The following is a 22,630-nucleotide window of genomic DNA, read 5'->3' as shown; positions in this document are numbered from 1 at the left end:
TTGCGGAGCACAGGCTCCAGACGCGCAGGCTCAGTAGTTGTGGCTCACGGGCTTAGTTGCTCCGCGGCATGTGGGATCTTCCCAGACCAGGGCTCGAACCTGTGTCCCCTGCATCGGCAGGCGGATTCTCAACCACTGCGCCACCAGGGAAGCCCCTCAAGCTGATCTTTCTTTGTCCTAGAGCAGTGTTTCTCAAAAATTAAATGTTCAAGCAAATCACCTGGGGATTTTACTAAAATGCAGATTCTGAGGCAGTAGGTCTGGGGTGGGCTCTGATATGTGATCAAAAGATCATCGCAAGTTCCCAGGTGATGCTGATGCTGCTGGTCCGTGGACCATAATTCAAGTAGCAAAATTCTAGGGCATCTTGCCATTGATGAATCCAATGACCATGAAGCAATCAGCCGTCAACATTTAAATGGGCAGTGAGGGCATTAGAAAGTCTGCCTCTCTCTACTCTTGAATTTGCTGGATGACCTAAGTCGAATCACCACATCAAGGAGCTGTGGCCAGTCTGCCACTTAAGCAGCTGCTAGCACCCTACCGTCCAACAAGGACTAGGGGAATTTCTGTAGCTGATCAGCTGCTGCCCTGGACTGGGTTTGGAGAATCAGCCTACAAGCAGCTGGTTAAGGCACAGGCTGCATTTGGAAGAGTTTATATAAATAGATACCAATCTATTGGAATTAGGTTTCTTATTATCTCCTTTAAAGTATAGTACAGTGCAGTATATTATATACTATATAGTTCATATATTTTCCATTTCAGTTTCTTCATCTACGAAATTGACAAAATAATTCTCTACTTTCAATACTCTATCTAGAATATAAGTATAGGAGTTTGATCCCATCTGTAGATATCCTTGGTTTCCTTCTCACTCGAACCTTTGGACAATGATGTTCTATCATTGTTAAGATATGTGTGTGTGTGAATACACGTATTTACATCTTTCAATTTTCTCAACAAAATAAATGCAAACAGTAACTCTAGACACTATTTTATTTGGATTTGTTTCTGAATTCTTCTTTTGAAAATAATTCCTAGAATGACACCTGTAAAAGGATTCAGCCAGCACTGCTCTGTTCATCATTTTTATTAACAGAGCTCTATCTACAATCATATAAAGTGGAAACATGGATTATTTCATTCAGGACCACTTAATTTGCTCCTAAAACAATTGTAAGTGACAAAATAAGCCACTTGTAATTTTTATGGATTACCAACACACAGAGGAGAATGCCAAAAAACGCAACCAGAGTTAAGTGGGGAAATGGCAATGTTCCACAACAGGATCGATGTGATTCTTACATCCCAAGCCCAATGTTTCCCAGAAGCTCAACCATCCGCAAAACCACACAAAACTTTTTTAATTATGTAAGTTCAGTTTTTATTACTAAAATACTAACTACAAATCAAAAGAATTCCCATAAGAATACTGCAGGAAAATAAACATACCTTTCCCAACAGAATTTTCATGGAATTAATAAAACCTTTTATGGGGAACTATGTTTAAGAGCATTTCTCATAAAAACACAATTTCCACTAAGACGGAATTTGAAGTTTGTAAACCATCTACCTCCAGACTTCTCATTGACATCACATATTCAAACATAACTTTTAAAGTTTTCCAAAGCCCAGATGTATGTCACTATCTCAAAATAACAGGCAATGTGGCACTCAAATTTTTTCTCACCCCATTTACAAAAAGGAACTCAAAGTCTCTCTTCCATTGAGAGATATATAAGCACAAACAAATACTCCGTGACATTAAAAGATTATTTCATGGATTTACAAGTTTATTTCTACCTTCAGTTGAAATAAAAATTAGCTTGATTGATGTACTTACTTTGTTATCAAATACCCATTCAAGACATCATGAATTGACAAAATACCATTATTCAGAACTATGACAAACAGCATGAGTTTTGATGAAGGAAAAACAAGTCATATTCAAAACCAATTATAACATTTTTAGGCAAAAAGAAACACCATCTGATAAAGGAACACAAACCAGACACATATGATCAAAGGGTAAAGTCTGAGAGGAAGACACAGAGGGAAGTTTTTACATCCACAGAATAAAAAATGAATGTGGGCCTTCCCTGGTGGCACGGTGGTTAAGAATCTACCTGCCAATGCAGGGGACATGGGTTCGAGCCCTGGTCCAGGAAGATCCCACATGCTGCGGAGCAACTAAGCCCGTGTGCCACAACTACTGAGCCTGCGCTCTAGAGCCCGCGAGCCACAACTACTGAGCCTGCGAGCCACAACTACTGAAGCCCGTGTGCCTAGAGCCCCTGCTCTGCAACAAGAGAAGCCACCGCAATGAGAAGCCTGCTCACCTCAACTAGAGAAAGCCCGCACACAGCAACGAAGACCCAACACAGCCAAAAATAAATAAATTAAATAAATAAATAAATAAATAAATAAATAAATAAATAATGAATGTGTTCGGGCAAAGGCAAAGGCTGATTCCAATAAACAAATCAAAAATAGGGCTTTTTTCCCTCTTTAGAAAATTAAAGATCAAACACACACACACACATACACACACAGATACACACACACAGATACACACACACACACACACACACACACACACACACACACACACACACACACACACGATCCCAGTGTTTTGTTTTATCTTTAAGAACAATCTGTAAACTCCCTTGATGTTTCCTGCTCTCAGTCTTCCAACAATCCTCTTCCTGCCCTCCGTGAAGAGCAAGTAGGGGAAATAGGAAGAGCACAAGGCAGAGGAGGACAGCATTTTCCATGCCTCAGAGAAGCAGATCCATATTTAGCATGACTTACACTGTCTTTAACACCATCTTGAGCAGACCTAGACCACAGCACTTCAAAAGCATTAGTAGGCAACAACCTAGTTTCTCTATACAGGACCATATCACATGAATTAAATGTTTGATAAAGTCCATAAAAACGTGTAGTAAACCATCACTGCCTAAAATATGAGATTAGGTGGGAGGACTGGCGTTTGCTCTGGGTAATAGTTGAGTCATATTTCCAGTTTCTAAGAACATGATCAGCACCAAAAGATATTTGGTGAAAACAAAAAGGCTGTGATTTTGTGTATCTGCACGTGGGGCTTTGTTGTTGCTAGAGGGGAGTGGGAAGGAGTGTGGGAGAGGGGCAGAATGGCAGAGGGGTGGATTTATTTTTCAAATTCACATTTATGAATACAAAGAGAAGAGCTGTCAGCAGCACACATGCCAAAGCCCAAATAGCAGCCAGACCTGCCTCTTCCCGTCTGGGTTGGCCAGACACAAAACGACATCTTGCAATGTAGGAAAATCAACAGAGTCAGTTATATGGAGACTGGTGAAAGAAAAACCAGTCCCAGAAATGTCTGGTTACATATTATTAATAGCTTAGAACTTGGAGTTTTAATGAATTGAGGGATCGAGAGATTCTGGCCAATCAAAACCAGAAAACCGACAGGCAAACCTTTAAAAAGCTGTCTCTCTGATGTATCTTCCCAGTAGAGATAATAAGTATAAGAGAAATTTAACTCACATACAGAGACAGCAAAGAGTGAGACACTGGGAAAGTGGCACTGCTTAGATGAGTTGCAAGGTTCTAAGGGATCAAGTAAGTAAACGCTTACAGTGTGACATGCCAGTAACTATATCCAAGGCAGGATCTGGAGTTGCATTTCCAGGCTCACATCATACTACAGAGACAATAGTCCCTCTCTAGGTCACTGATAAGACTGCATCTAAAAAGCCACATATTTTTCTCCCACTGAGATGAAAAGGGTGAACAGCCAATAGTTAAACAGACAGCTAAAGAAATTGACTAAAAATAAATTTCTTCTATAGTTTGAATACTATGAATGTTAATAGTGACTCTTCCACAGGTTCAGCTCAAGTAAGGATTCACGGAAGGTAAGTAAAAAAAAAAAAAATTAAAGGATAATTTCTCTCAATGTGCTGATAAAATTATGGTCTGGCCAATCTAGGATGTTTATATTTAACAATTTGAATGAATGGCTGAGTGACACACACACACAAATACACACACACACACACACACACACACACTCCTGAACAGTCTGCGCTTACTAGGACAGACTGGGGGAGCAAGAAAAGACTGAAGTCAAGACACTTAGCTACTTTAATATATGATGATTACACCCCAGATAGCTGCATAATGTTTGACAATATACAGTTCCAGCTCATATAAACTATTTCACACCATCCTCATAAAAAGCATGAGGAAAGGTCAGAACAGGTATTATTATCCCCATTTTACAGATGAGAAAGCTGAGTCTCCAGGTACCTCATCTATGACTGATTTTGTCAGTCATCTGAGTCCTAATACAAAAAACTTTCTCACATTATATCAAGAGATGGCAACTACACAACCCAGTGAATAAACTTCAGCACATCCTTGTGCTTCTATGCCTCAATTTCCCCAGATGTAACACAGATATGACACATTTTTTTAGGTGTTAAGTGAGCCATCAAACTGAAAGAATTTAAGTTGAGATTTATAAAAGCTCTGGAAGTTCAGGTTTTCAAGAGGCTCACCATGTAGCATTTTTACACCTTAACCCCAAAAGCTAAGAAAAAATTCAAAATGACGAAAATGTTCCTAAACTGTGGTTTAAAGAAAGCAGACTGGATGAGTACATGATATATCAAAGATCCAACAATCTGCAGTCTTCCAAGTTTTGCTTTTGAGGCTCACCATGTTAGGAAGCACACAATAATATCTAAAAGTGGAAAATGGCCTAATAAGTGTGATTTTTAAAACATATTTTAAAGTTCTGAACATGTATTTGTTTTACACTTTTAAAGCATTTTTATTTAAATTTCTCAAGAGAAATAAAAGTTCATCATTTAAAGTAGAATGTAAGAAAAAAACGCAAGAAAGAATACACCTCCAATCTCTGACCCCGTGTCTTTGCAACAAATCTGACTGCCATAAAATCTGATGACAGAAGAATAACAAATGACTTAGGTGAAGCAGAAAATGCAAATTTTTACAAAGCAAAAGTTTACCTTATGGAGAAAGGCAGACCCACAATCTGAACTGTGGGAATAAAAGACATTCATTTCTGGGCATATATACAAATCCTGAATGGCAAAATTTTGAGATACAGTCCTGCCACAATTGCATTTGTTAGGACTGCACATTCTTTCACTTAACTATAAAATAAAGTCGAATGTTTTGCTTTGTCAAAAAAGAAAAGCCAGGCTTATTTAGTTAAATTACTTGGAACTGCATGTCTAAGAACATAACTGTTCATTAGAGATATCTGAACTCCAGGGATCAGAAAAGCTCATCTGTACATTCCGCTGGAGGAAATTTAATATTTACTTGCTCATTAAAGGGTAAATAACATTTGAAAAGAGAAAAAGAAAAGTTTCTTTACAGATGAAAATATATCCATCAGTTGTTGAGACATTAATAGTTGCAAATTTTGAATACATGTAAGTTTAATCATGCAACTGGTAGAATTCCAACTTTCAATTAACAAACTACATGCCTTTTCAAGCGTAGGCTCTCCGTGCATTGACAAACACTGCAGAAATCAATACCCACTCCAACTCGCCTGCATGTAATGTCTTACATCAAGCACGCTTCCAGTACCAACGGGCATTATATGTCAGACATGCTTGCAGTAATGCTTACTCCAGAAAGAATTAAAATTAGGCTATCGGATCATTCATTGCACATAGCTGTTGTCCTCTGTATACATCACCTGTATACATAATTTTTCCTGTACTCGCTGCATTTCATAACCTGCCTGAGTGCACAGCACATGCTGCCATCTGAATTTGTTATCTACCTCCTTTTACAGAGTTCTAAAGGGGGGAAAGAGAACGGAAGGGAAATAAACATTACTCCGGAAAACAATCTGAGTTTACTTCCAGGAAACCAGGCAGCCACAACGAGAGAAACTGACAGTGCAAAGTTCGTCCGTTCTCCGCGTCCTGTGGCCTCAGCCAGGAGCGCGGCTGTCGCTTCCCCCGTCTTGTCCAGCAGCCCTCGGCCACCTCTGCGTCTCCATCTGCACCGCGAACCAAGGAAGCAGATGCGCTCGCCAGCCAAGCAGAGCTGGGTGGGCTGGCCAGAAAAGTTGTCTGGACTGGCGGGAAGCAGACGATCGCCCGGGAGCCTGCTCCCCAGCGTCCACCTGGTGAAACTTCAGAGCCCCCAGAGGAGAGAACGAAAGAAGCAACCGCCAGGAAGGATCACAAAACTGGAAGGGAACGGAGGACTGGACTGGGAGAAATGGGGTTTCACGGACTTTTCTAAGTGGTTTTACTAGAACCCAAAGGGCTAACTGGCGAGACCGCACCGGATGCCTCCTCTTGGGTTCTCTGGGCGGGCGGCAGTCGTTTATAGCCCCCATCACGCAGGCCGGCTCCGGGAGGAGCTGGGCCAGCTTCGCGGTGGCTCTGCCGGAGGAGCGGGCTCCCACACCGCGGGTCAGGCTTCCCGGCCCCGGCGCCCAGACCTCGCTGCCCAGGACGGCTCGGCGTGGATCCTTAGAATCATGTTTCAAAACATCTTACAGGCTCCGCCAACACACACACAGAACCTACTCCGCGCAGCGCCCTAACCCACGGGGCGAACCCAGGAGCAGCCCAACGCTGGAGGAGGAGACAAGGACTGGGGGAGGGACGGGGAAGTAGTTAGACAATAGTCAGGAGAGGTTATTCCCGGGACAAAAAGCACCTGGCAAAGCGCGCCGAGGTCACTCCCTTCGAGTCTCCACCTTTCTGACAATGGCTTCCCCGGGAAATGTTTTTCGGAACGCTCTAGCGGCGGAGAGCAACAAGCCCGCACTACGAGCAACAGAGTAGCAGTCCCCAGAGTCGTAACTACTTTTTCCTTCTCTCTTCCCCGGCGCGGTGCAGCCGGCGCCGGACGCCGAGGCTCCCAGTTCCCCAAGAAAAGCACTGTCTCGCGCACTCCCGCACAGCCCTGCCCGCCTGCGCCCGGAGCGATCCTCCTCCAGGAACAATGGGTCGCGACGAGGAAACTTACCTGCCCCCGTGGCGCCCAGCCCGGTGCCCCGCGTCCCACCTGGCACGAAGTCTGGGGACATCTCTCCCTCTGCCCGGTACCCCCACCCCGGGTCGCGAAAGCTTCCCCCAAACCCTTGCCCCCCGGCCCTAGAGAGGAGCCGGCTCCACCCCTGGCGAGCCCCGGGTCGGGGGCATTCGTCGGAGCTCCGGACGCCTCCTCGGCCACTCACCTGCGGAGAACTGGCCTTGGGCCGACCCCAGGAGAGGCCAAGGGGAGAGGAGCAAAAGCGCCACAAAAGCAGGCAGCGCCGCCGCCGCTGTATCCATGTCGACTTTGGGAGAAGTTTCAAGCCGCTTTGCAAAGAGCTGCCGGGGGGAATCTCAGCGAAATCCACAGCTGAGGGGTCGGCCGGGCCCGGCGGGGTGAGGGCGGGGAGTGGACAGCCTCCCGCCCGCACTTTTTCCTGCTCCGCGGTCGCCAAACTACCTTTGGGGCGCCAGCGTCGCCCGAGTCGCCGGCCGGCCGCGGCAGCAGCTCTCCATGCTCGGCAGAGGCTCTCCTGTTAGTCAAGAGTTACTTTGCTCTGGGAGGGATGGGGGCGGAGCCGGGGGTGACGTCGCCCCGCGGGCTCCGGGCGCTTCTGAGGAATGCAGGCTCGGGCGCGGCGCCGCCGCCGCCGCCGCCGCCGCCTCCTGCCGGAGAGACGCGCGCCAACCCCGGCCGCGCGCCCCGCGCTCCGCGCCGCCTTTGTTCGCCACCCGGGCCCAGCCGCCCGCCGCCGCTCGGGGGCAGCGGGCGCGAAAGGGGACCCGCGCCGTTGTCTGCTCTGTTTCAGAAATCGCAGTTCGAAAAGCGAGGGTTGGGTAAGCAGTGTGGCGGGACCCCAGAGGATGAACGCGGAGAAACCCCGCCGCCCAAGCAGAGGCGCCCCGGGGTTCTGTCCCCAAGACGGAGGTCCTACCGTATCGGTGGCCGGTAGGAAGAAGGGGCAGTGTAGAAGCGCCCAGAGGAAACACCCACCTGCATCGCAAACTCTCTGTTCCCTATTCGTGTAATAAGGAATGAGACACCCCACCCCCGTAGAAAACTTATTGTTCCTTCTTCATATAAAAATAAAACTTGAACCAAAATAAATGTTCAGTAACTTCCCAGTGTGAACAGCTGGCATGTCTCCTTTTTGGTTTGTCATTTGCCGAATATTTGGATTTACTCTCTGCTTCACTGACTTTGCTTGTAGTTCTGAAACCTTCCGGCCTCTTTCTACTTCCCTCCGGAAGAACCTAACAACTGCATCAGGGCTTATTATCCTTGCCTTAACACGAGGGTATGCTGGAGTAGGAAAGGCTTTTTGTTTTGATTTTAATATCTAAGAGATATTTAAGACATAAGTATTTAACAAAAGAACTTTACACGGACAATGAAAACAGCAACAAATGATTTCATCCGGAGGAAAATAATGCTATATTATGACAGTAAACTATTTTACAGTTTGCTGATTCTTCAGAAGCTTGAAGTGGTTTCACCATATGCCACATTTATACTTGCTTCTGTGAAAAGACTGTATAGTGCATACTTCATTCATTTTTGTAAAATAGCGAATAAAATAGATGTGGTCACAGAATAAATAATTTTTATTCAGAATTTTGGTGTCATATATACAATTCCTAGAACAATGGAATCTCTTGATTGACATCTGTCAGTTACTCAGACATCTTTAGCTTTTGTAAATCACGGACAATGTGACATTCAATTTAATATAATATTCACACAATTTACCAGGACACATATCCCTTTATTCAGATTAAGTATACGCTATTAAAGACCAGGTTTATGATAGAACTCGTTATATATATACGCGCACATATATATATATACCAATCAGCAAGGAAAATACTTCTTTAAAAATTTGATAAGAATAGACGCTTGATTAAACGTAACTGGCAGTCTCATAGCTGTCTCATTGGCACACTGACTAGCTCAGCACTTGTCAATTCAATTCAGCAATAAGTTCATTCTTCCTTAGGGTGCAATGTAGATTACTTTTTAAGTCATTAACCTATAACTGTTAGCACATCACTGTTCCTATTTCTTTGAAGAATATTCCTAAATCCTAGGTAACAAAAACTGAAGGACATATATTTTCCTGTTAAAGGACTAAGCAGAACTTTGTAAAACTTAGCAATAATATGTCTCAGGAAAAACAAACACCCCTCCTCCCCCATCCATATACTAATTAATCTGTTCTATTCCTGACAGAGTTCATGACTTGGTAGGTTTGTTTGTTTAAACACACAGAAAGCTTGTTTAAAAATTGACATACAGTGCCAGGGCAAAGTGCACACAGTTCTAGCTTGCCCATTCCTTGGGTCAACTGACAGAAGATTCATCTCACTTTCTCCATTCAGGAAGTAATAACAATAACAAGTAATGTTTACAGAGTGCTTACAATGTGCTAGGCACTGGTTTAAAATACATAATGTCTCATTGAGACATTAAGATATACAAAGTCTCCTTGGGTTAAGACAACAATCCTATGACACCAGTACAGTTATTACTCTCATTTGACAAATGAGGAAACAAAGTTAGAGATTAATTTGTCCAACAGCACATATATGGGTAAGAAGTGGGGGAGGGGAAACAAAGAGGGACCAGGAAATCCTCAAATGGAGTCAGCAAACTAGCAAGGATGTCTTCTCACTAAAAATCAAAGCAATGCAACAAAACTTTTGGACAAGTAAATCAGTACTTTTGTCCTTAGTTGTCACTAATGCTGGCCACAATACCTAATGCTGGCCACGGTATATTGAAATCATTTGAGTAGAGAATATATGTGTCTTTCACATAGTACTCGGCAAATATTAGGAATTTACTAGGTCTTTGTTAATTTGAAAGAATGGATGAATGTATCAATCAAACAATAGAAGTGTAAATTTGATATAACAAAAAAAATTGTCAACATGTGTTCAAAAAAATCACTAAAATGTTTGTATTCTTTAATCTACTAGCTATTCAAAGGAAATAATCCAAAATATGGGAAGTGTTACAGACACAAAGATATTTATCACTTACAAAAGGGAAAACTGGAAATAATACAAAAGTCCAACCATAGGCAGATTCATGAGCATTATCTGTATTGAATATCTCACAACCACTAGAAATGAAGGTATTAAAAAAAGAGTAAGCTGCAAAGTGGGAAGATGTTTCTGATAAAATGTTGGGTGAAAAAAAAAAGATCAGAAGACAATACAGATAAATCTTCAGTTTGGGAAGATGAAAAAGTTCTGGAGATGGATGGTGGTGATGGTTGCACAACAATGTAAAAGTACATAATGCCATGGAACCGTATACTTAAAAATGGTTAAAGTGGTAATTTTTATGTTATACATGTTTTACTACATTTAAATAATCGGAAGATGAAGTCAACATATACTATGATTACAAATAAGAAAAGAAAAAAGGCTGAAAAAACCCCCCATAAACCATAATATTGATATAATTAGAAGTAAATGTAGAATAGTAACATTTTATAACTGCCCTTCCCTATTTTCCTACCATTTTTGGTATGTGGTTATAGTATATCTTTTTAAAGAAGACAGGTTTGTAGTCTGATTGATTGCAGATTTACCAAGAAATAACTCCAGTCAAAAATTTAGATCTACATTTGACAAAATGTTTTCTGTAGAATCCCAGTTCTATCAAAATTTAGCAAGTAAAATTGGAAAATAGGGTCTTCAGATCAAATTAGCTTTAACTCTAGATTGAGCAAAGTTAAACAGGTTCCTTTACTATATAGCTGGCTTCTTTACTGCAGAACTTTTCAATGGTTACCAGTATGGTATTGTACAAAGTGAATCTGTTGGAGAGAGGAAAAGAATACATCGTTTCTCAAAGTTTTGGACAACAGAACTCCTTAAAAGAGAAGTATTTCTCAGGATTAGGGTTCCAGGGAACAGAATTTGGGAAGCACTGCTTTAAGCAGCATTAACATCTCTGTGTCTCAATTTCTTTCATATGAAACCGAGGCTTATCAATCAGATTTTTCAGAGGACTAAATGAAATATAGTATATTTTAATATGTATTTTTGTAAAGATGTAAATTTAGTTATAGGTATAGATATGAAAGGGCCCGGATGATATTAACTGCTGAGTAAATGTTCTTTTCTTGTTCACTGAAGGATTATGTGCAAACATGTACCCAGCAAAAGCAAGGTTTTATTTACCCACTGAGAGACCATGAGTGTACCCACAGCATGTATTTATAAGCAATTAGATAATATTCTCAGTTTGTTAATAACAACTGATTGCTTATATTATGCTTTTCAGTTTGTAATGCCTTTTCACCCACATGATCTCAATCCATCCTCGCTCCAACCCTGCAAAGTAGGCAGGGCAGGTAGCATTATTAATTTTCACTTAACTGATAAGGAAACCCAAGTTTAGAGGCATTGAAATACTTGGCCAAAATTTGACGCTGGTCAATAGCAAAGCTGTCACTCTGAACTGCATATTCTGATTCTGAATTTCATTTTTCCCCCATTCCCCCAATATCAATGTACCTAATTCTCATCTCTAAAAACTTTCATTTGAATTAGTTGTCAAACTTCTCAATGCCAATTCATTAGATAGAGCTTCTTAGGCTAGTGGATGGAAATGAGGTTCTATTTTCTCTCTGAAAGCAGAAAAAACAAAACCAAACAAACAAAAAACTAAAAGCACTTCCTCACAGTCATAGCCTTGCATGGGTATGTATGTTGTCAGTAGAGTCCTCCAGGAAGGGAGGGGCAGAGAATTTCTGACAATAAAGCCCTTGAACAGAACAGGGACTTCCAGAAAAAAAAAGCGTGTTATGCCTTTGAAAGCTATTGTTCTGGATGAGCGTTGGAGACTAGGTCAAAGCCCATTGATCCCAGGAGTAGTGCTGGAACATGGCCAGTTACTACTGAGATCTTGACACCAGAGCCTCCAGAAACAAATGGAATTGTGATAGCTATGTGCTTATAAGTCTCTAAGGAAATCCTCCTCTCTGTATGCTCTTAGGAAATTTTGGATCAAATGGAAAGAAACACACTGTACGCAAACCCAGCGTTATTTTGTGAGTCCCTTGAACCCTTTAAAATATCCATAACTGAAGATTAGTTTAGAAAACACTAGTCAAGATAATGCATGATCCAAAGGTTTTATCCAGGGAAGGGAAAAAAAAAAATGTGAGCAGCTTGAGAGCTCAGTGTTGTCAATTTGGAAGAGCAATTTGCCTACAGCTGGATATAATTAACAAGCATGGGTCAAAAAGGAAGCCAGTCATAAAAGTGTGAATTGGATTGAGGTGGAGGGATGGGACAGTGACAGTCACTTCCAGATCTGGTATATTCTGACTTCAGAGTCTCTCCCCATTTTCAAAAAGCCTAGTCTAATGATGTTAATAAAAGATTGAGGGAAAAAAATGTTTGGTCTTCATGATACCTTAGTATGTGTTTGATAAATAACTTTTTCTGGGGTACTATATGGTACCTATATGGTATCTACTATATGGTATCTATATGGTATCTTATTCAACCTTTATACTAGTGGGCAATTTCCACACCAAAAAAAGTATCTTTTCCCCTGGCTCACTATAAGAAAAAAGGCATAAAGGGCACCAGCTATACAGCATCCCATTGAATCCTGTTTGAATTATTTTGGTCTGAATAGACAAATTATCCTGGGGTATTTTTTTGTTTTTTATTTTAGTAAAACCCAAGAAAGAGGATAACTCTTAAAACTAATTAAATACATCATGTATTCAATAATACATTTTGCAGGGTTAAAAGCTTGTATGCAAAGTTGCAGCCTGAGGAGAATTAATAGAGCTGAATGAGAAATTCTCTAGTGATCATGTTCCTTCCTTCCTCCCACTTACTTCGGAGGGGCGGGGGCTGGCTTCACATATGGAACCCTGTGGATCTTGCCATCTTTCTTCTTTGCTTATTCTGGTCTTGAGACAGAATGAAATAGAATTCTGAACACAAAATGTGGTGCTTCCAAAGCTCTAGAGATTTTTCTAATCCTCCAAATGTTCTCCAATAAAATCCTCCCTACACTGTTGGTGCTGCCACCACATTCATAACCAGGGGAAGTCAGACAAGAAAATGAACCATTAAAACCTACACACAAACATAGGGGCTCATTTCAGTGCTGAAGTCCTGTTTAACCAAAGCAAAGAACTCATTTTGTCACTTGAAAGCATTTATTAAGTGTACAACACGCTGCTAGTTACTCTATGAGAGATACAGGAGAGCAGTTTACATTTGAGATTAACAGACAAAAAAAAATAATAGAAAACAAATCATGCATGCGTGTGTGTGTGTGTGTGTGTGATATAATATATTCAAAATGTGAAGAAATAGATAGCAAAATATTAGGTCCTGATGAAGTGCAGTAGGAGGGAAAAGCTTTTGGGGATGACCAGTTTTAAGCTATATCTTGAAGAAAGTGATAGTTGTGACTGGCAGGGGGAAAAAAGGCATGAGATGTAAACTACTTTTCTGTGCTTGAACAGGCTTTCTATGAAGTAGTTTGCTCAAAATGTGCCTCTCACTGACTGCAATACCTATCTATCCTGGAAGTAAGTTCTCATTTCATTGTTGAACGTTTTTAAATCACCTGAGAAGTTCTGTCAGAAGACATATAAAATACCTTTATGTCGTAACATCCGTTTATATGCTTTTAAAGCTTCACAACTGCCTAAACTAAATAAACTCAGAGTTCATTAGGAAATAGCCATACAAGCACAGTGGAGTATTAAAATCACATGTAATTTCTTTGGGGCCATAATGAAATAGTCAATTAGCCCTTCACTTGTTGACAACTACAGCTGATATAAGCTAATGGTCCACTGATCTCAGCAGAAAGTCAAAGGATGACAAACTACAATAGTCTGGGAAAAGAATCAGAGGCTGAGTTGATTAAAACCCAGTTTTATTTCAGTTTCTGCATAATGTAAAATGGTCAGTTAACTAATTTTTATAAACTTTAGAGAAGCTTGGTGGTCAATGGGAATGTACATAAAAATAATAATATTAGCTAATTTAAAAAAAACACTTTATGTGGGTTGGTAGGCAGAATAATGACAAGCTCCCACCCTCCCCCAAAAATCCCTGGAAACTGTGAATATGTGAATATATTCCTTTATATGGCAAATGAGACTTTACAGATGTGATTAAGTTAAGGATCTTGAGATGGCAATATTATCCTGGAATATCTGGATGGGCCCAAAGTAATTCACAGGGTCCTTATAAGAGAGAAGCAATAGAGTAAGGGAGAAAAAAATGGAAGGATGGAAGCAGAGATGAGAGACGAGAGAGATAATGCTACACTGCTAGCTTTCAAGACGGGGAAGGGGGCCAGGAGCCAAGGAATGCAGGTGGCTTTTAGAAGCTGGGAAAGTCAAATGAATAGATTCTCCTCTAGAGCCTCCATGTGGAATGCAGCCCTACTAACACCTTCATTTCAATTAGTCCACTGAAATACACTTCTCTGACCTCCAGAACTGTAAGATAATAAATTTGTATAATTTTTAGCTACTAATTTTGTAATAATTTGTTACAGCATCAATAGGAAGCTTAATACACATGGGTTATCTCATTTGATCCTTAAAGTTATTATACCCACTTTATAAGCTCAAACGAAAAATAAGAAAACTGGTGCTCAAGTAGATTAAGCAATCTGCTTAAGTGGTGAGCTAAAGCACAAATCCAGGCACTCTGACTCTACAGTCTGCAGTGTTAAGAAATATGCCATTTCAAAACACTCACTTTGACCACAATGAGTTATCTCCTCACACCTGTCAGAATGGCTATTATCAAAAAGACAAGAAATAATAAATGTCAATGAGGATGTGAAGAAACGGGAACCCTCGTATACTGTTAGTGGGGACATAAATTGATGCAGCCACTATAGAACTCCACAGTATGGAGTTTCCTCCAAAAAATTAAAAATAGAACTACCATATATCCAGCAATTCCACTCTAGGGTATTTTTCCAAAGAAAACAAAAACTCTAATTAGAAAAGATACATGCACCCTTATGCTCATTGTAGCATTATTTACAATAACCAAGATATAGAAGCACCTAAGTGGACATCAATAGTTGAATTGAGTAAAGAAGACGTGGTATATATATACATATACAATGGAATATTACTCAGCCATAAAAAGAATGAAACCTTGCCATTTGTGACAACATGGATAGACCTAGAGGACATTATGCTAAATGAAATAAGTCAGACAAAGACAAATACTATATGATTTCACTTATATGTACAATGGAATCTAAAAAACAAAACAAATGAACAAACAACAAAACAGAAACAGACTCATAGCTATAGTGAACAAACAGGTGGTTGCCAGAGGGGATGGGAGTGTAGGATGAGTGAAATAGGTGAGGGAAATTAAGAAGTACAAACTTCAAAATGAGTCATAGGGTGAAATGTAGAGTGTGGGGAATATAGTCAATAATAATGTAATATCCTTGTATGGTGACAGATGGTAACTAGAACTATCGTGGTGAACATTTTGAAATGTACAGAAATATCAAATCACACTACATTGTGCAAAAGGAACTAACATAGTGTTAGTTATACTTCAAAACAAACTCGTAGAAAAAAAGATCAGATTTGTGATTGCCAGAGGAGGGGCACAGGGCATTGGATGAAGGTGGTCAAAAGGTACAAACTTCCAAATATAAGATAAATAAGTACTAGGGATGTAATGTACAACATTATTAATATAATTAACACTGCTGTATGTTATATATGAAAGTTATTAAGAGAGTAAATCCTGTGTTCTCATCACAAGGAAAAAATATTTTTTCTTTTTCTTTTACTTGTATCTATATGAGATGATGGATATTCACTAAACTTACTGTGGTCATCATATGATGTATGTAACTCAAATCATTATACTGTACACCTTAAATTTATACAGTCTGTATGTCAACATATTCAATAAAACTGGAAAAAAAATAAAATAAACTTTCCTCCAAATTAAAAACTCCCGCTAATTTTGAATGGTAAAAATATATTGAAATACCATACAAAGGTTCACTTGTGGTAGAAAATTTATAAAATTTTAAAAGTGTATTTGTAAGCTTCTATATTTGCTATGAATACATTTCTTAACCTTCTGCTACAAATCCTTTACTATAAATGCTAGCAATCACATTTTGGTTTGGTATAACTATATTCTTTAGTCAGAGGAACACATAAACTAGGAAATAGCCTTTATAATAGTTATCTTGAAGATTAACCATCATTTACATTTGGTATATTTCCTGTGGTAACTTTCACTGTGTTGTCTTCTATAGATTATAACATATTGAAAGGGCTAAGACTATATTTCCTCTATTTTCTACAAGGCCCACAGCCCATGTCATCATAACCACTTGCTTGAATCTTTTTTACATGAATCAGTTGGTCATTAATTCTAGGGATCATTGCCTCCTCAGAAATCAAATTTTTGTTTCATTGGTGCATAGGCTGTCACTCTAATTTGGCGGAAGTCAAGGATTGTGTATTGTTTATCATTGTATCTCCACCCATAAAATAATTACTGTCACATAGTTTTTCAATTAATGATAGTTGAAGAATGAATGAATGGATGCATGGAGTTGAGGAATGAATGAATGGATAGATGGATGAATGAAAAGACTTTTCAAGGTCAAATGGCTTTATAGTCTGGCAGGAAAAGATGTAGAATTCTGAGATAATGAAAGAACAAACCCCTGGAGAGAAGGTTTAAGAACAAAAGAACAGAGTAAGAAAATCTTAACTCCTATGGCCATTGGAGTTTAAAACTATTATTCTGATGCAAGATATTGAAGCTCATTTTTTCCTTTATTTCATTTCTAATACATTTTTGTTTATAGCTACAATATTGACCAAGAATGCAGACATATTCGTTTATTTCTTTTTGGGTTCTTCCTGCTAATGAAATATTTTCTTTTGTGCATAACAAACAGCTGTCAACATCACTTATCTGCACACAGAGATATTGAAGGTTTAGGTTTACAACTCATTGTATGATACTCAGAACTCAGTTCCTGCTGGAGCAATGAGAGCTGTGATTCTAAATCCAAGGCATCCTGGGTAAAGTGAGATTGCACCCTAAAACAGTTTAGGGCTGTTGAATTCATCTTAGATCTGAGTGTTTGAGGATTTTGTCCCTTTCTAGATAGCTTCAAGAAAGGAAAGGTAAGTTCATACCTCATATTCAGAATGTTGTCTTTCCATTGTAAAATATCTCAGTAAACAAATCGTAATCAGGTTGATAGCGTAGGATCCAGTTACTGGTTATACACCCTTAATTAGGGTGGTGTGACTCAAGACATCTCTCCTGTCAGCCTGTCCTACACAGCCTGATTTTTTCTTCATTTATTTAATAAATATTCACTGTGTGCCTCACAGTGCTGGGTACTATTCTGCTTAAACAACAGGGTGCAAAGTAGGCAAAAATCTCTGCACTGTATTTATATTCTAACAGAGGGAGATGGATGATAACCAAGTAAAATATATAGATGGCCAAGAAATAACTGCCATCATTACAACTGATATTGTGATATCTCAAAAATGTCACAAACATAGATAATTTTGTTGTATAGAAATAACTGCCATCATTACAACTGATATTGTGATATCTCAAAAATGTCACAAACATAGATAATTTTGTTGTATTTTGCATTTGAAACCAAGCCTGGGTTCAATTCACTTTGGTAATAATGTTAGCAAAAGTAAAATTTTTACTCAGTATAAGAAAAGATTGTATGATTAAGAGATAACTTTTTTTTCTTTGAAACCATGTCTTTTTATATTTTATGAATAATTGTGTAACTATCTGGGTTTCCATTTTTACTTTGACTGCTGGGAAACTCAGAGCTAAATTTGTGGTCATTATTTAGCAATTATGTACAACTTATTGGCCTACATTTTTATATACTCAATTTCCAGTGGTCTCATTTTACTCTTCTACCCTGGTTTTCCTTTTACCTTGATACATTTACTTATTTATATTTTAATGTATTGGTTTTATTTTTGTAAATCAAAAGCTAAGTCTCCCAATAAATAAGCAAAACTACCCCAGGAGAATGGGTACTTAAGTTTTGTAGATCTATAGCATAACTCAAGAGGTTCTACCTTCCTGCTTGTAAATCTTTTTAGATGAAAATTGCCAAGTCACAGAAAGTTAAAGTGCCCTAAGAGTTAATAGTGCATCCTCAAGCATATGCTAATTAACCCCTTGTCAGGGTGAACGGTGCCAGGAATGGTATCTACATAAGGAAAGGCTACTGGTTAAAATGTAACCTAAGTTTATTCATCTCTAAATCACAGAATTCTAGTAGCTTTTAAGTTTCTATCTCCTCTATGTGACATTCTGCCAGTTATCCTTGGATTTTGGTGAGAGAAAGGTATTAGGATGACCTACCAGGTCTTCCAAATTCTTAACAAAACCATCAAGAAAAATAAATCTTGGTATAGAATCTATAAATCTTAGCAAATAGACATGTTTGAGGGGACTAGGTAAGACACTAGAAATGCCTTTAAATTACTGCAACCTACTCCTGCATTAAAAAGAAAGTATGTGATTCAGATCCAAAGGTATGATTTCTCAATGAAGAAAAATTACACCTGAGTTGGCAAGTGACAAGACACATCACAGAATTATTTTGTCCGGTAGTAATACAGCTGCTGATCAGTTTACTAAGGAGCCCGGGGGTAGATTAATCATTTAGCAGTGGAATAATTTGAAAAGTTGGCCCTAACTACTTCAATACAAATTGAAACACCAGACTCTGAAAAACTCTCAGCAGTTATCACAGAAAATGCAAGTGAATATGAAACTAGGTTTTGCAATTGGTCTGTCATCTCCATCTCCCTTTTCTTCCTCTTAACCTTCTACCTCCGTTTTTCCAACTCCAGCTCATCCAATTACCTCCACTCCCCCGCAACCGCCACCCCCTGCCCACCGGCCACCCCATGCTAATCAATACCTTCCTAATAGGGCAATTTCTCTCTGCATCTTTCCCTCCCTCCTTCCCCTCCCTTTCTTTCTACTGATGTATTTAATGCTCTCTACCGGGCATTGAAGGGTAAGGAGGTAGCGCACAGGGTCCCATACCTCCAAGAGCTTAAGCTACCATCTAATGGTGAGTGTGCGGACTTGGAGGGTGACATGTGGAAAAGAATTAAGAGTAAAGGCAAAAATGATAGGCACAACTGAGGTACAAACAACCGGCTGTGAAAACACAGAGAAGCAATTAATTTCTGTCATTTTCTAAGCAAGGATGGGTGACAAAATATCTTCACTCTGCTTATTCCCCTCCCATCTGTTTCTCTCACTTTTTATGGGGACAATTTGGGATCTGGGTTGTCTGTTTCCGCTACTGAAATGTGAAACTGGAGGATGAAATTTATTCTGATGTCAACCATAGAAGAGGCTGTATTTAATTTAATACCGTGAAAGAGCAGTTTGGTGACCAAACCTCTATGACGAACAGTGATCCTAGGTTTCCGTTGCCAGTTTCTGCTTTAGGACCTGCAATACTAGTTGTTTGAGCCATATTTTCTCATTTCTTCCTCTCCCTCCAACTTCCCAATGCCTTCCTAGGATTTCCCAGTGTTTTGCCTTACTAGTTCCTTGTACCAGACTATTCTAGTCGCTGCGTACTTCAAGTACAGATCAGTCTATGTAACAGGACAGCCTGGTTGCCTATGTGTTATGAATTATAGACACTCTCCAGAGTCACTTTGTCTAAAATGCCATCATTTTACTTGTCCTATCAAGCATTCAAATGTTCCTGTGAGGGTAGAGTAGAAGTTCTATCAGTCATTTATACCACAGTTTGAATTATTTTATCATATCCTTTTCCCCTAAACATCTAGCGGTCATGAGCTACCTTCGGGAGGCTAATTCACTCATTCAGGCTCTATTTATTTAGCATCGTATTTCAGGTTAACTTGTTACAAAAATGGAGAAGACTTGTCTGACTCATATGCCAGTTGGGGAAAGAAACACAACACAACATTAATAAATGAAAACTGTAAGGAACAACCACCAGTGCTGCCTTGGGAACTGGGTATAGGCTTCAGAGAGAGGATTACAGATTTGAGGTAAATCTTGAAGTTTAAGTTGGAGTTAACCAGAGCTAGGGAAGGAGGGAAGAATTTGGAATCCTAAACATTTTAAAACAGGGAGGTTTGGCGTGAAGGCCAGGATAGAGACTTTAAGCAGCCAGGAATAGCGAAAGACAGTGGGTAGTGGAGAAGACATAGATTCAGAATTTGGGAGAAAATGTCAAAAGGGAGATGGGGACAGGGGAAGATCATAAGACTGTGACTATTTTAGACTTTTGCTATTGAGAGTTTGTTTTAAGAGGCAAAGCAACAAGGCAGTTGGGATTCCACTAGTAGGATAATTTGGAAGGAATTAAAATATGAATAATGGAACTGACAGTACCTGAATCGTGAACATTCCTTTTAATCAACCCTTCTCCCAGTCACCTAGGATCTTCATTGTTTGTTACACAGAAACATGTTGAAACACACAGGAGTCCTGGTTCTATCATTAACTAACTGCTTGCAAGTACTCTAAACTTCCAGGAATCCATTTCTTCATATTTCATAGGAAATCACAGGAAAAAATAATCCTTAAGATCGATTTTAGTTTTAAAGGCTATGATTATTTTTAGGTCTCAGAAGAATTGTGTTTTGTACAGCACTACCTTCCTACTAGGAACATAAGCATTACCAGAACATTGACACCAAAGTACTCAGGAGTTTACTATTTTAAATTTTTAAAATAACTTATTTCCTCATTACAAAAAATAATATACACCCATGACAGAAAAATTAGAAAGAAGAAAACTTGTAAAACGTCACAACTCCTACCCACTTAGACACAACCATGGTTGCTACTTGGTGTATAACCTTACTAAGAATACTACTATTTCGTGTAAGACCATATTAAATTAATAGTGAATCAATCTCTACTAGAAAAAGCTGTTTGCTTCTTCTAGCGCTGAGAGATTTTTACGCAAATAACTATTGAGCATTTCATGGGGTTCAACAAATCCAGGCAGATTTCATTCTCCCTAGAAACTCAATCAATCTACATTAAGTAAAAACTAATAGAATTACAACTCCATACAAATGTCTTCCCTATGATTTCAGATTAATGCTTCCTTAAAGTGTTTCAAGGAACACACTAAAACATCAACAGGAGGTGTGATTTATGGGTACATGTACCATGTACCATAGAAAGCACAAGGTACTTTCTATGGGTTGTGTTTAAACCTCACAGTAATACAATAGGGCAGGTATTTCGATCACAGTTTTGTAGATAAGATTTCAGAGACTTGGAGAGGTTAATTGACTTTATAATGGCCATATTGCAGTAAAGAGCTGAGGCAAGATTTGGACCCCAAACTGCCTCGTGCCAAATGCCATCTTCTTACCATAACACCAGCATTCATCAAACTCTTTTCCAAATGATACTAGTGTCTGGTGAGAAAATAAGACTGTTCCCTGAAAAAGGGCTTTATCATCAACTTGAAAAACATCAAGTTTTTGCTTGAAAAACATCACACCGTGGGCAAGAAACATATTTAACTTAATTTAATGCTCAGTTCCTTATTATTTGAACACTACACATATGTTTTTCACTAACAGACTTTCACCCTAGAGACCAAGGAGAGTAATAATGAATGAGGAAACCCAGGCTTTTCCCTATTCAGTACAATTTAAACAACCACTACCTACTAGCAACATTTTATCCAAGTTTAGGGAACCCTTGAATAATAGAGTATAAAAATATCAACGGTTATTATTTTCTTTCTAGTCTCAACTACAAACAGAAATGGATTTATTAAAGTTAATGAACCTTAATCTATAAAGCCTCTTACATTGACCCCTTCCAAAACCATGGGAAGTCCCTAACAAGGTGCACATATCACCATAAGCTTTTTGTAAAATCTGTGGAAGATAAAAGTTATTATATGTGCAATTGGTTAAGATTTTGTCTCTTTCCTCTTCATCTTTCCCTGTGCCATGTTTTGCCCTACTGAGAGATATTGGAGTAGTAGAGAAGTTTTTTGGTATTCAGTTAATTAGATGAGCTGGGAACGCAATTGATTGTCTAATGCATTGATTATCAGCTGGGGACAATTTTGCCCATCAAGAGATATTCAGCAATGTCTAGAGACATTTTTGGGTTTCACAACTTGGGTGGGAGGTGGGAATGTTACTGGCATACAGAGGAGAGAGAGGCTGCCAAACACCTGGAATTCAAAGAATGTCCCTCCCTCCCACCAACAAAGATTTATTGGGCCCAAAATGTCAATATTGCCAGGCTGAGAAATCCTGATTTAGTGGAACACATTTTTGTGGTTTGCAATCACTTTCATGTAGAGTTAAGTTATTTCTGGTCCTGGTGTAGAAATGGCTTCCATGGATAGTCTGTGCTGATACCCCCAGGGTCATGATATGAAGATGGAAGAGCAGAAATTGTATGTGAACTAGCTCTACAGTAATTGACAGTAGAGTATATAAGCAGGTTGCGGAGGAGAAAAGGGTTTTGAAATCTGTGGAGCCAGAAGCTAG

General features: G+C 39.4%; 1 protein-coding gene across 5 annotated transcripts in view; it reads right to left on the bottom strand.

The window, feature by feature from the left end:
• Window positions 1–7,569, bottom strand: part of PTPRK (protein tyrosine phosphatase receptor type K) — a 565,097-nt gene extending 557,528 nt beyond the window's left edge. For 3 of the 5 annotated variants that reach the window (XM_036871296.1, XM_036871297.1, XM_036871299.1), the window contains exon 1: window positions 7,235–7,560. In XM_036871296.1, coding sequence (XP_036727191.1) covers window positions 7,235–7,331 — 97 coding nt within the window. In that variant the 5' untranslated portion in view covers window positions 7,332–7,560. Of the gene's footprint in view, window positions 1–7,234 lie in introns of all 5 variants that reach the window. The other 2 variants (XM_036871298.1, XM_036871300.1) reach the window with 2 other exon arrangements.
• Between the last annotated feature and the right edge of the window lie 15,061 nt (window positions 7,570–22,630).

The sequence above is a fragment of the Balaenoptera musculus genome, chromosome 12 (assembly GCF_009873245.2).
Source record: "Balaenoptera musculus isolate JJ_BM4_2016_0621 chromosome 12, mBalMus1.pri.v3, whole genome shotgun sequence".
Lineage (NCBI taxonomy): Eukaryota > Metazoa > Chordata > Mammalia > Artiodactyla > Balaenopteridae > Balaenoptera > Balaenoptera musculus.
Note: the sequence above shows the minus strand (reverse complement) of the source record. Positions and strands in the feature narration are given on the sequence as shown.